Here is a 12,833-nt window from a genome sequence, read left to right on the forward strand (position 1 = left end):
CAAAATACAATAAAAACAGTTATATTGTGAAATATAATTACAGTAAAAAAAAAAATCTGATATGATATATTTTAAAATAAAATGTATTCCTATGAACAAGCTGAATTTTTAGTAGCAATTCATCGGCATATTAGAATGATTTCTGAAGGATCCTTCAGAAATCATTCTAATATGCCGATTTGCCATGTTTTATCTACTAATAGATGATTTTAAGTGCTTACTTTTCCAGAAAGAATATTTGGATAATATTTCTGCCTTTCTGTTCAGAGATGTGGCTTGGCGGTTAACACAAGTGCATGCACTGATTTAGGGGTGTCCGATATCATGATATTTGATTGTGGAAGATTAAAATGTCTCCACAATCTGCTTTTGAACAAATATCACAAGAACAACATGCCATACATTCACTTTAATTGTAACTCAGCGGTAGTTACACTCACGGCACACTGCACTTTGCAATCACAAAAGTTAATTATTTGCATGTGCTTTAAAGCTTTGCCGGTGAAATATATAATTTGTGTGCTATGACATGCGTGCACACTAGAGGTGTCCCCGACTAAGGATATTCATAGTCGATTCGGAATTTTCGAATTTTGCTGATATTCGACTGATAGTCGAATTACATGTTTGGGGGCGGGGCAAAATACATTGAGTCAAGTCAGACATTCGTCTGTCATAATTCCTGATGTTAACACACAGGGAAAATGTGTTACAAATGCCTCGCAGATACAAATGGGGTAAATAATGTTTTGATGTTTTGATTTAAAAGATAGTTAAAGGTCCCGTTTTTCGTGCTTTTTTGAAGCTTTGATTGTGTTTACAGTGTGCAATATAATATGTGGTCATGTTTCGCGTGTAAAAAAACACAGTATTTTTCACACAATTCACCTATCTGTATACCGCTGTTTTCACTGTCATAAAAACGGGCTGATGCCTTCCTTGTTCTAAAAAGTCCCTCCTTCAGAAATACGTAACGAGTTCTGATTGGGCCAGCGGTTCCTGTGTTGTGATTCGACAGCAGCTTGGAAGCAGCAGCCTCCTGGAAACGCGATTGGGCTAGTTTTGGAGTAGTTTTGAGAAGCAAGTGGGCAGGAGCATGTGCTGGAGATGTACTTATAATCACAGGAGCGTTTTTACTGACGAGATGCGCATGAAAATCGCATTCGATTTTTTTGCACAGCACTAACATCTAGTTAACTAAACAGCGTTGCCCTTTGAGTAATAAGTTACAGAAACTGTTAAACGCACCAACTTAAATAATAAAATACACTTACCGGTTGTGGTCCATAAACAACGCGTTCTCCAGACAAAGAGGGAATGGCTCCATCTTTCAAGAATAATCTTTGTGCGAATCCGGCATTAAACTGATTGAGATTGAGGAAGCTGTCCTCAGCAAAATGTGCTGCACATATTTTTACATGTGGATTATAATTTTCAGGAACCGAGTTAAACATAAATTGTAACCATTAATCTCCAAGTACAGAGTCCCTGGGAAGCCCAAACAAAGGTGATTGGACTCTGAGATGAAAATAACAGCGTTTCGACGACATGGCGACAAACACAAACGCAGCTCTTCCTCTTCTCCGTCGGAGCGCAACAAGACCACGCCCCCTGTTTGTGTATTCCTGTGGGAGGAGGTTAGTCAAAAAACTGTTTTAGTGACATCATTACTGCAGGAACTAGAGGGATGTAGTCCAAACTGGTCGTTCGATGTAGGCGAATTCTGTTAAATAAAATATCTCGCTTGGCATTGAACTTTGAGCTTTAGAATTTTACAGATATTATTTATACTCTAACAACAACATTACACACTAACTAAAGTTTAAAACATGGGATCACGAAGAACGGGACCTTTAACACTAAACGTCAGCAAAACCCTAACTATTCACAATTTTTACAATAGTGCTCGCATTATAACGTTAGCCTATATGACAGTAGTTATTAATTTTCTGCATTTCTGTTTTGAGCTGCATGTGCTGAAGATGACCAGTAGAGTGAGCATTTGATAGTAAGTTTTTAATCATTGGGGTTAAACTCATAATTTCATGTAGAGTACGATTCGTTATTTATACAACATAACGTTAATATTAGGACTATATGGTACAGTATCTGCAAAAAGAACCCTTAATGCAAATGAAGGTGTCTGCGCGGCTCTGAATGAACTCCTTTTGTGGACGTGTTCTTCACAAAACAATGTGCAGAAACATGGCAGCTAAACTCCAAACATTCACAGCGTTTTATTATAATGGTGTTCTCATTATAATGGTATGGGTGTGACAGTCCAGTCATAGTTATTGATATTCTGCTTTGTAGTTTGACCTGCTAGCGCTGTGCGCTGAAGAGATATCTCCGTAGAACTACAATGAAGCGCTTGACTCAAAACCAAATGCATCTTATATGAGGTAAATAATATATTCACGATATATATACACAGGCTGAAATGTTTTGAAATCCCTTGTACCCTACCTGTTAGAAAAAATCCATTCTCTGCCTGTGTCAATTTGAGTCTTGGTAAAGTTTTAAATCCCTGCCGCCAAGATGCTCCTCTGTCGCTCACAGATTATGGAAAGTGAAACATAAATCTATAGGGGTGGTTGGATTTATTCACGCACTTTAAAATATTAATTTGAAGCTTCTTTCTTTTCAGATTCTTATTCATGGCTTTATCATAATAGGCTGCATATTAACTTATTGGGAGAAAACCTTAAGTTCTATGTGAAATCAGACATTTGAGCGCTCATATATAGTCAGAATGGCATAATCATAACAGCCTGCGAATATTTGACTGTGACATTGGTAGTCGAATCAGGCTCCTCGGATCGAAGCATCGAATCATCGACTATTTGGGGTCACCCCTAGTGCACACTCAAAAAAAAAGCCTGTCAAACAGCGCCTGATTACTGGAATACGCTATCTTTTGTGTTGGATTGTGCTAATACTGTCAAAAACACACAAGGTTTGCAATAATTTCCTTACGAGACACGCATGACAATCACATGCGATTAATCGTGCAGCCCTAAGTTCAATTGAACAGCATTTTTTAAAATACAACTTTTAGCAATATCTGTCACTTTACTGTCCTTGCAAGAGGGTGCATCAATAAAAGGAATAATTTCTTTAAAAAATGCAGAAGAGTTACTCAAGTACTTTACACTCTTGAAAAACATTGCTGTAGTTGTTCTGTATGTATTTCCCAGTTGCACTACAGGCCGAGTTTGAATTTCCATTAAACAGCACCGTATGCCAGGTTCACTGAGCCATTGTCATTCTCTTTAAAAACCTTGCTTGTATTGCTGGTTTCCTTGGCAGTCATTTCCTATTTGGAGCAGAGATCTCGAGGGAGGACTGCTTCCTGTCGAGGAGTGTGGGAACCAATGGAGGCGGAGTACACCGTACACAGTCAACCACAGATATAGGACACAAACTTAGACCAGACGGCAGGCTGCACTCCACAACATGAATTTAATTACAGCATACGAGGTCTGCGGAGTCCACAATCTGCTGCTGTCTATTCTTCCTCGCTTATTATTAGCTCATGAAGACTTACTTAAAGAGAAACCGTTTTGCTTGCCGTAATGTAGAAGTGCTTTTTTAATAATTGGCTATTTAGTGTTACCATAATTTTTTTATGCTTTGTAGTGCAATGATACACAGACTTTTAACTGCTGATTTCTTACAGTTATATAACCTTAAACCTAAAAAAAATTTGTTTTTTAGTTGATTCATCTTTTTAAAGCGTACCATTCCATGTAAACCCAACAAGAACTGCAGCAATGATCTGTAAAGCCCTGCTCTGATAGCAAGAGCAGCATTTTTTTTTTTTTAAATAGAAATCCTTGAAAATGGATTTGGGTGTGTTCAAGATGCAACAGATTTTTCCCTAGGGTGCTTGGAGAGTAAGGCACTCCCTCGCTCTAAATGTTTTAGGCAGAGCGCTGTGCAGTGAACACGGTTTCCAAGCTGATATCTCGCAGGAAAATCAAGGATAATTGCTACACTGGCTCACTTCTCTTTTAGACTCAGGACTTGTTTTGTTTTGCACTGGGACCATGCTGAATCAGAATAGTAAAAAGTAAGTTTGGGAAATGTAGCTTCTTCCTGTTTTTCTCATCTTGATGGCTGTGGTTCTAGTGAAAAGTCTTGTTATTGACACTGGGTTTGATGGGATTAACAGATTAGCTGGATGTTTGACTGTTTTTCTGTAACCTGTAATGGAGTTTGTTGTTTCAATTCATGCCGTGCGGAAATGTTTTCTTTTTTTTTTCATAACAGAGCTTTGATGTCTGAATACCTAAGCGGTTATTGTAGTTTTTGAACGTGATGTGATTAAAAAGATTAATAAAGCATTTTAATATAAAAATTTACTACGTGCAGCATTACTAAAAACAGTTCCACTTTAACAGGATCCAAAAGTGAGGTTCTGTTTAGCATTATATATTTATATATAAATCATGTTTCTTTGTTTTATTATTATGATTTTTTTTTCAGAATTTCTGTTTAAATTTTATATGTAATGTATGCAAAGTCATTATTTTCTTAAAATAAGTACAAAAAAAACCAAGATGCAAAAAACATGTTTTTTAATATACTGTAGAAGTTTCTATTTCCAAATACGATATGTGTAAATCTCAGCTCCATGGGCTCACATTTCCCATGAGTCATCAACAGCCTTCTCTGATCAGAGGAGCCCATGCATGCACAAATAGAGCAAGTTTGTACCCATGCAGATGTCTATTTGACCTTAGCAATATTTAATGCTACGAATGCCGTGTTTTGTCTACTAATAGATGATTTTAAGTGCTTACTTTTCCAGAAAGAATATTTGGATAATATTTCTCCCTTTTTGTTCAGAGATGTGGCTTGGCGGTTAACACAAGTGCATGCACTGATGAAGGGGGGTGCGATATCATGATTTTTGATTGTGTAAGATTAAAATGTCTCCACAATCTGCTTTTGAACAAATATCACAAGAACAATGTGCCATACATTCACTTGTAATGGTAACTCAGCGGTAGAGTAAAACTCACAGGACACTGCACTTCGCAATCACGAAAGTTCAATATTTGCATGTGCTTTAAAGCTTTGCCAGTGAAATATATTATTAATGTGCTGTTCTGACATGCATGCACACACTAAAAATGGCCTGTCAAACAGCGCCTGATTACTGGAATACGCTATCTTTTGTGTTGGATTGTGCTAATACTGTCAAAAACACACAAGGTTTGCATGTATATCACAGTTGGTTATGTCTAAAGTGAAAGTAAACAGTTGAGAGAAAAACAGATAAGTATCTGTATATTAGATGCGTGTAAGTCTTAAAGGGACAGTAGAGTAATAGTACTGAACTTTCTGCTGCTTATCATTAAAGGTATAGTTCACCCAAAAAAAAATCTGCCATTATTTACACACACTCTTGTCTCAAACCTGTATTAATTACTTTCTTGTGCTGAACACAAAAGAAGATATTTTAAAGAATTAAAGAAAATTGTGTTAAAATTGATATATATATATATATATTTGAGTGCGTATGTGTGTGTGTGTGTGTAATAAAAAATAATAATACTTGTATATACAATTATAGAAATATAGATATGTCTAACTAACTTTAGTTATGTAATTCATAGAATTTAGTATTAAAATATTATAAACCATCTTTATCATTTTCTGTTATGAAGCACGTATTTTTCCATTCCTGTTGCCCTTATCGGTAACTCTCTAAATGCATAAAGCAAGTTTTTTGGTCGATGTTTGGAGCAAAAATATGTTCGCCTCAGGTCATGTGTGGATTCCCTGACACCACTGGCAGAGTCACTAGAGGGACGTTACATGAGTTTTATTATCAGCCTGCAGTCTGCAGTGTGTCATTCGTCAATCGTTTAAACACACTCAGGACCTGAGAAGCACTGATTTGATCTATTACATGTCAGGAAAAATGAACAGATAAACTGTGGTATGCAGGACCTCAGGAGAGTAATATGGTCATCGTCCTGTGGGATTTGACTGAGAATAGTTTTTATACCCTTTGACTTATGCCCTGTGCATTCTTATGAAACTATTGGAATTTCAGAAAAATATCTGTATTTCTTGTCTTCTTTTAAATCCTACTCTGACTGTCATGGACCAGGATAGCGAAATGGCCCTGTAACTTTCTTGACTTGCCAAGGGAGTTTTTGTGTTACACAATTTCATAACTCATAATTTGATCTGCCAGCTTTAATTTCTGTTAGCAGTAGTGTGCCTGTGTAATTCCATCATCTGTTACCTCAACTCAGTATCTAAGGGCTCATATGAAAATCAATTTGGTTGCACATTTTTTTTCTCCTTTCTAGGTTGCACTGTTTAGTAATTTGCAGGACTGGCAGGATGAGATTTGTGGATGCTATAACTTCAGTGACGTACAGCATGAGGGTGTCGCAATAACAGATCTAAAGGCCCTGCACTTCTCAAGAGTGCAGGAAAGAGCAAACCTGGTCCTAAATTAGTAGATACAAAATATATTAATACTATATCAGTTATCAGTCTGCATTGTTTATTTATTTGGCATAATATCAATGAATATTCATATGTAATTTAAAACATTTCCTGCTCTTTATCCTTATTTTTATATTTAGATTACTTTGGCCATCATTTATTGCTCATTTGAATAATTTAAGAACATTAAGTGCAGTCGTAAATCTCAGAATGAATATCAATTTTTCATACTGTTCATTAAAAAAAGTTTCTTTGCGGCATTCAAAATCATTTTAGTTTTTAGTATTTTTTTTTCTATTTTGTATTTTATTATATACCAAGAATATATATATTTTTTCATACCTCAGTTATGTTTCATAGTTTTGTCTCAGATGTGTCCTAATATTTCTTTGGGAGAAATAAATGTAGACAATAATGAGATATTGTAAGCTACAAAATTAACGTTAAAAGGAGCGCTCAGATGAGTTCGTTTTTTTAAAGATTTTAAAGTGGTATATTGAAGTTCATGTCGAAATGAACATTTGATGGCACATTTTGACATCTGAGCAATTTAGAGCACAGTTTAAGACATTGTTGAGATATCTAAAGCTTCAGAGAAGAGAGATTTTTTTCTCAGGAAATTCTAAAAGCACACTTCATTTGCTCCATTTGCTCTTTCTTAATCACATCATTGTCTAGGAGGAGCAATTAAGAAATGAGCAGCATTTTCTTTTCTAAAGGAACATGGAGAAGACAAGTCACACTTCCTGCAAATACTTCCTTCTCACCTTTTACTTTGTGTGTGTGTGTATGAGTGTTACTTCCTTTTCATTTTTGTGACCGTACTAGTCATCTCAACATGCCCTCGGCGGCCTCATTCAAACAGTCCCATCCGATTGAAGGTCAACCACCTGGAGGGCAAACTTTATTTACCACTTTCTATGTAAGACACACCTCACTTCCAATCAGGCAAAGCTGCTTTTTGATGCCTCATTGCAACTTTGTGGAAATGCCTCACAGTCTCATAGTTTCCCAGACCACCGCCCCTCTGATCTTCGTCAGATATGTCATGACGGTGCCTGGAAGCTTCGGCTTATGTATGCATTGCAGCGGAACTGCTGACTAGTCAGGCGGTGAGAAATCAGCAGCTCGTGCTGTGCTCACAGCAGCACGCCAGCATATTCTGATAGTGCCGATTCGCATCGCATCTCACTTCTAATCAACTACAAATGCCTGTTTGACTCTGATGCATGTGTTCCTCTCTTCCTGTTTCGCTCCAGTAGATCCCATCTGATGCCGAGGCTGAAGGAATCGCGGTCTCACGAGTCGTTGCTCAGCCCCAGCAGTGCAGTAGAAGCTCTAGATCTCAGTATGGAGGAGGAAGTGCTCATCAAACCTGTGCACAGCAGCATCCTGGGACAGGATTTCTGCTTTGAGGTGAGTCGGCTGACCTCAGTGCCCTGTTGAAGTCACAGCTCTGAATTAATTGCCAAAAGGACTTTTAATGTCCGACAATTCTCAAAATAGCATGCAGCAAAGGCCCATTAAAACTTCATCAAGGCCATTAGCCAAGATCAAATAGTTTGCAGAAAATAGCAGCGTTATCTAGCCGTTCTTCAGTTAAGTCATTGAGGGGCCACGGGTCATGTTACTGGATGATTTACACGTGTGCTGCAGAGAAGGCTCACTTAAAACAGATGCTTATATAATTACAAGGTCAGAGGGTGCAGACAAAGTAAACCGTGATCAGGCATCGGCATGAAGGTTTCTTCAAAGAAAATGTTATTCATCTAAAAAAGAATATATATAATAACTATTCCTTTAAAGAAACTGCATTTCAATATACAAATATATATACATATAATTTTATTTATAGTGTACTGTACTTCTAAACCTTTCTTACTTCTGTGGAACACAAAATAAGGGATTTTAAAGGACTGTCATACTCCAAAAAGCACAAAAACACCATTAAGAGCAGTGCTGGAATGCTACTTTGAAACTTTAGCTTGCCAAGCAGCAAGCTAAGCATAATTTGAAGTTGTTAAACTACAGTCATACTGCTGTTTTAGATTTCATTTAGTTAACTACTCTACATTAAAATAGCTTACAGAGGAATGTTTTTGAATTTAAAAATATAATAATGTAATTTATTTAGAGCTATATCTTTGTTTGCACTAAAACAGTGAGTTTAGCAAAGGGTTTTTGAATTAATCTCAGTTAAATAGTAGGATACTTAAATCAGGCATCAGCATGCAGATCTTAAAGGGATACTCTGTCTATGTCTATATCTATATTTCAAATAATATTTAAATGTTAAAGTTTTACAATTATTTATTATTGTTTAATATTTGTTACGTTACTTATTTTAAATATTTATTTCAGTTTAAATATAATCCATAACATAATTTAAATTGATTGAATTTTTTTATCATATTTCACAATTAATTATTTAAAATATAGTTTAAATTCTAATTTAATTTTTCGAATTGCTTAATTTAAATATTTATTTCAAGTATAATTTAAATACAAAGAAGAAGCAGCGCTACATAAGTGTAGATAATGCCTGCTTAAACTGGATCGGTTTTCAAATTAAAGCTGTTTTTGCTCTGAAACACAGCAACTGTTTAGTAAGTTCACCCTTCTGTATTCAAACGTGGTCCAGTACTTTTGTTGTCACCTGGATTGTGTTGCTGTGACCAGATGGTCTTTTCAGGATAAATTTTGGATATGAAAAGAACATTTGTAAAAGACCTATGCATGTATCTCAACTCTCTGATATCACAAGTGATCCTGCAAATACGTTAGATCTAAGTGTGCTCTGTCTGATAGGGCTATTTGAGAGTTTTATTCTTCCTCCAAATGTAATTGCTCTCCACTCCTGGGAAACGCTTCATTGATAGAGTACTGTAGCGATCAGTGAATCTCTCTGTTCACATCCACCATCTCCTGATCTGCATTTCAGTCCTTTTAAGCTCCGTTAATGCACTTATCCGCAAATTTGATAATTGTAATCTGTAATTGCAGGTAACTACTTCAACAGGAAGCAAATGCTTCTCATGTCGGTCGGCAGCCGAGAGAGACAAATGGATGGAGAATTTGAGACGTGCTGTGCATCCCAACAAGGTAAACTGGATGATTCATCTGATTCCTGGGTAATTCTAGACGAGATGAGGTTTAAGCTAGTCAGCATGTTACTTTTTCATATATCCTGTCTCAGATATTGATTGAGTGTTTCTGATCGACTTCTCTGGATTAACTCGGCTTAACTTGTTAAAGTACACAGGAGGTTATCTAATTCCTTTCTTCAGTTTACAGAGGACACTGTAAAACGCAGTGTTTTCGTTTTTTATATTCCGCAGGACAACACCCGTCGGGTGGAAAACATGCTGAAATGTTGGATTATCGAAGCCAAGGACTTGCCGGCAAAGAAAAAATACTTCTGTGAACTTTGTCTGGATGACACGTTATATGCACGGACTACCTGCAAACTCAAAACGGACAATGTTTTCTGGGGCGAACACTTTGAGTTCAACAACCTGCCCTCGGTTAAGAGCATCACCGTGCATCTTTACAAAGAAACAGACAAAAAGAAGAAGAAGGACAAAAATAACTACGTGGGCCTGGTCAGTATCCCTATAGCGGCAGTCACCGGGCGGCAGTTTGTGGAAAAATGGTATTCCGTGAGCACGCCGAATCCCAATAAAGGAAAGACTCCAGGACCCATGGTCCGAATGAAATCCCGATATCAGAGCATGAGCATCCTCCCCATGGAGCTGTACAAGGAGTTTGCAGAGTATATTACTAACAATTACATGCTGATGTGCTCGTTGCTGGAGCCAGCACTAAGTGTGAAGAACAAGGAGGAGATGGCTTGTGCGCTTGTCCATATCTTACAAAGCACAGGCAAGGCCAAGGTAAGATGATTGCATTGTATGCTTTTATGCCACTATTAAGTCAACATGAATATATACTGTATATCAGCATTTTTGTGCCATGTAAAAATTTTTTTTACAAATGTAAGATTACAAGAATAAATTTGTGATATTTTGAGATTAAAATAGTAGCATTGTGAGATTAAACTCCTAGTATTTTGACAATTAAGTATAAAATTAGCAGAACAAGTCATATCAAAAGAAGAATAAATACATAGCATTATGAGATTAAAGTGGACCACTGGTTGCATTTATATTATTTATTGCTAAATCCTATCCTAAAGTATTTAGTGAGTTATTTATTGCTAAATCCTATACTAAAGTAGATTTAACTAAATCATCTACATCCATTTCTCACATGAAAGCCAAAGGAACAACTATTAATCAAAATACTAACTTTATTCTCTTTGTTCTATTATATTATTCCTCTGCTGACTATGTTGTAATTCAGACTTAATTAATATATATTTTTTTTCATTTAGTATTTTTTAAAGTAGCATTAAAACACCATTATCACTCAGAAATGCATCAAATTCCGTAATTAAAATGTGGTGCAAAGGCCTTTTCATGTTGACTATAAAAGTACATTTGTTGCCTGACTGCATTTGTTATTTCTAGGAAGATTGTTTAATAATAGACTCTCACAGATGCAGTTTGGTGACAACCGAACGAGAGAGTGACTTGACGATTTGTACATTGTCAAGATAAAACACTCAACAATCATTGTGCTACTTTGAGTTCCCATGTTACATTCTGAGTTCTTTCGGACTTTGAGGTCTTAGTTTAAAAAAGCTGACTGACAGTGACAGTTATTTTGTTATTTAGTTTTTTTCTGAACCGAAGCATTTGCCTAGTTGTGAGTGTGAGAGAGAAACAGAACAGGATGTTCTAGGCCTTACTCTAAACCCTTCAAATGTCCAACTGCGAAAAACATCAGTGATAAAGAAGAACAATAGAGACGCGGCCTGCTTCCCCTCATTTAATCACGGGAGTGCTGAGTGTTATGATTGCCCTCATTAACTTGAGCACGAATGGCTCTAAAACTCACCATAAATCAGCCTTAGAATCAGATGACCTCACAAACAAAACCAGAGTCTGACACTTTGTCACTCATCTGTCATTACTGATCAAATGCTGCTAGAGAGAGATGTTTTGCGGTTGCTTTTTTTTCTTTCTTTTTTTTTTTTTTGCAGCAACACTCTGACACCAATCCAAGCCATTGTTGCATCATAACAGACCTTCACAACAATTTGCCATCCATAGAATATGCGATTGCATTATTGTTAAGTTCCACTCTGAGCTTATTTGGGATTTGAGTCTGTGCAATGCAGCAATACAAGCCCAAAGCACAATGTGTCTTGTGTTTAGATGTGCTTGAATAAGATTTTGGTATTTTGTTTGCCTTTTGTGTTGAATGAACAATTTATTCTGTCCCCTTTTAGAAGTCCATAGCTGTTATTTTTCAACATTTTTCTATCACAGCGCACAATTCAAGTATTATGTAATTTTCCAGACAATCAACGAAGTGGCTGGTCTGTCATTAAAGCAGATCTGTAAGTCAATAAGGCCACAGTCTTTCATTACAGTGGCATTAATTGGCCAAGGACTGCATTGTCTCTCATTATACGAGGCCAGAGCTGGTCAGCCAGCCATTGTGTTTCATTAGCCGAAGCCTGGCTACTGTAAATAAAGTGCATTGACTTAGTCTCAGCATTCCACAGCTTCCTGTCTTTGTCTGCAGGCCTGCATGATTTCAATGAGTACTGATTAGCCTGATTATGTACTGATAGCGCATAATTGAAATAATATCTGTATGTATGGGGTATCTTGTTTTAAAATTATCTTCAAATTGAATTGCTGCATGCCAGAATTGTCGAATGATAAGCTCTCCGTAATGTGTAGTCTCATAGTATGACATTCACCTTAACTGATAATAAGCTGCCATCAAATTTGTAAAATAGTCTTGAGATGCTGTGCATTTGAGCTTTGACATACATAACTATGAATGGTAAAGATTCAGTATGTATTCACAGTATGTATACAGTATAGAATGTATACAGTATTATATACTGTATATATTGACATGTATTTACATAATACCTATTCAGGAGCTTTATCAACAATAAATACAAGGGGGTTAAATATATATGAAATAGCTATTGTTATTTTTTAAATTTATTACCCCTTGTTGATTTTAGATAAATCTCCTATTATTTACATTTTTAAATGTACCATTTATACAGTAGGTATACACACACACACACACACACACACACACACACACATATATATATATATATATATATATATATATATATATATATATATATATATATATATATATATTTATATATATATATATATATATTTATATAATGTCTATTCAAAAACTCTATCAAAAATTAAAACAGGGTCATTAAATAAATAAAAAATCCAAAGTTTTTATTTTTA

The 12,833-nt window shown here is 36.0% G+C and overlaps 1 protein-coding gene across 8 annotated transcripts in view; it reads left to right on the top strand.

Moving 5' to 3' along the window:
* LOC132098004 (disabled homolog 2-interacting protein-like) overlaps window positions 1–12,833 on the top strand; it is an 84,027-nt gene that overhangs the window by 55,130 nt on the left and 16,064 nt on the right. For 4 of the 8 annotated variants that reach the window (XM_059504072.1, XM_059504075.1, XM_059504074.1 and 1 more), the window contains 3 exons: window positions 7,731–7,887; window positions 9,475–9,573; window positions 9,810–10,364. In XM_059504072.1, the coding sequence (XP_059360055.1) occupies window positions 7,731–7,887; window positions 9,475–9,573; window positions 9,810–10,364 (811 nt within the window). Of the gene's footprint in view, window positions 1–3,921; window positions 4,073–7,730; window positions 7,888–9,474; window positions 9,574–9,809; window positions 10,365–12,833 lie in introns of those variants that run through there. The other 4 variants (XM_059504073.1, XM_059504079.1, XM_059504076.1 and 1 more) reach the window with 3 other exon arrangements.

This window comes from Carassius carassius, chromosome 21 (genome assembly GCF_963082965.1).
Source record: "Carassius carassius chromosome 21, fCarCar2.1, whole genome shotgun sequence".
Lineage (NCBI taxonomy): Eukaryota > Metazoa > Chordata > Actinopteri > Cypriniformes > Cyprinidae > Carassius > Carassius carassius.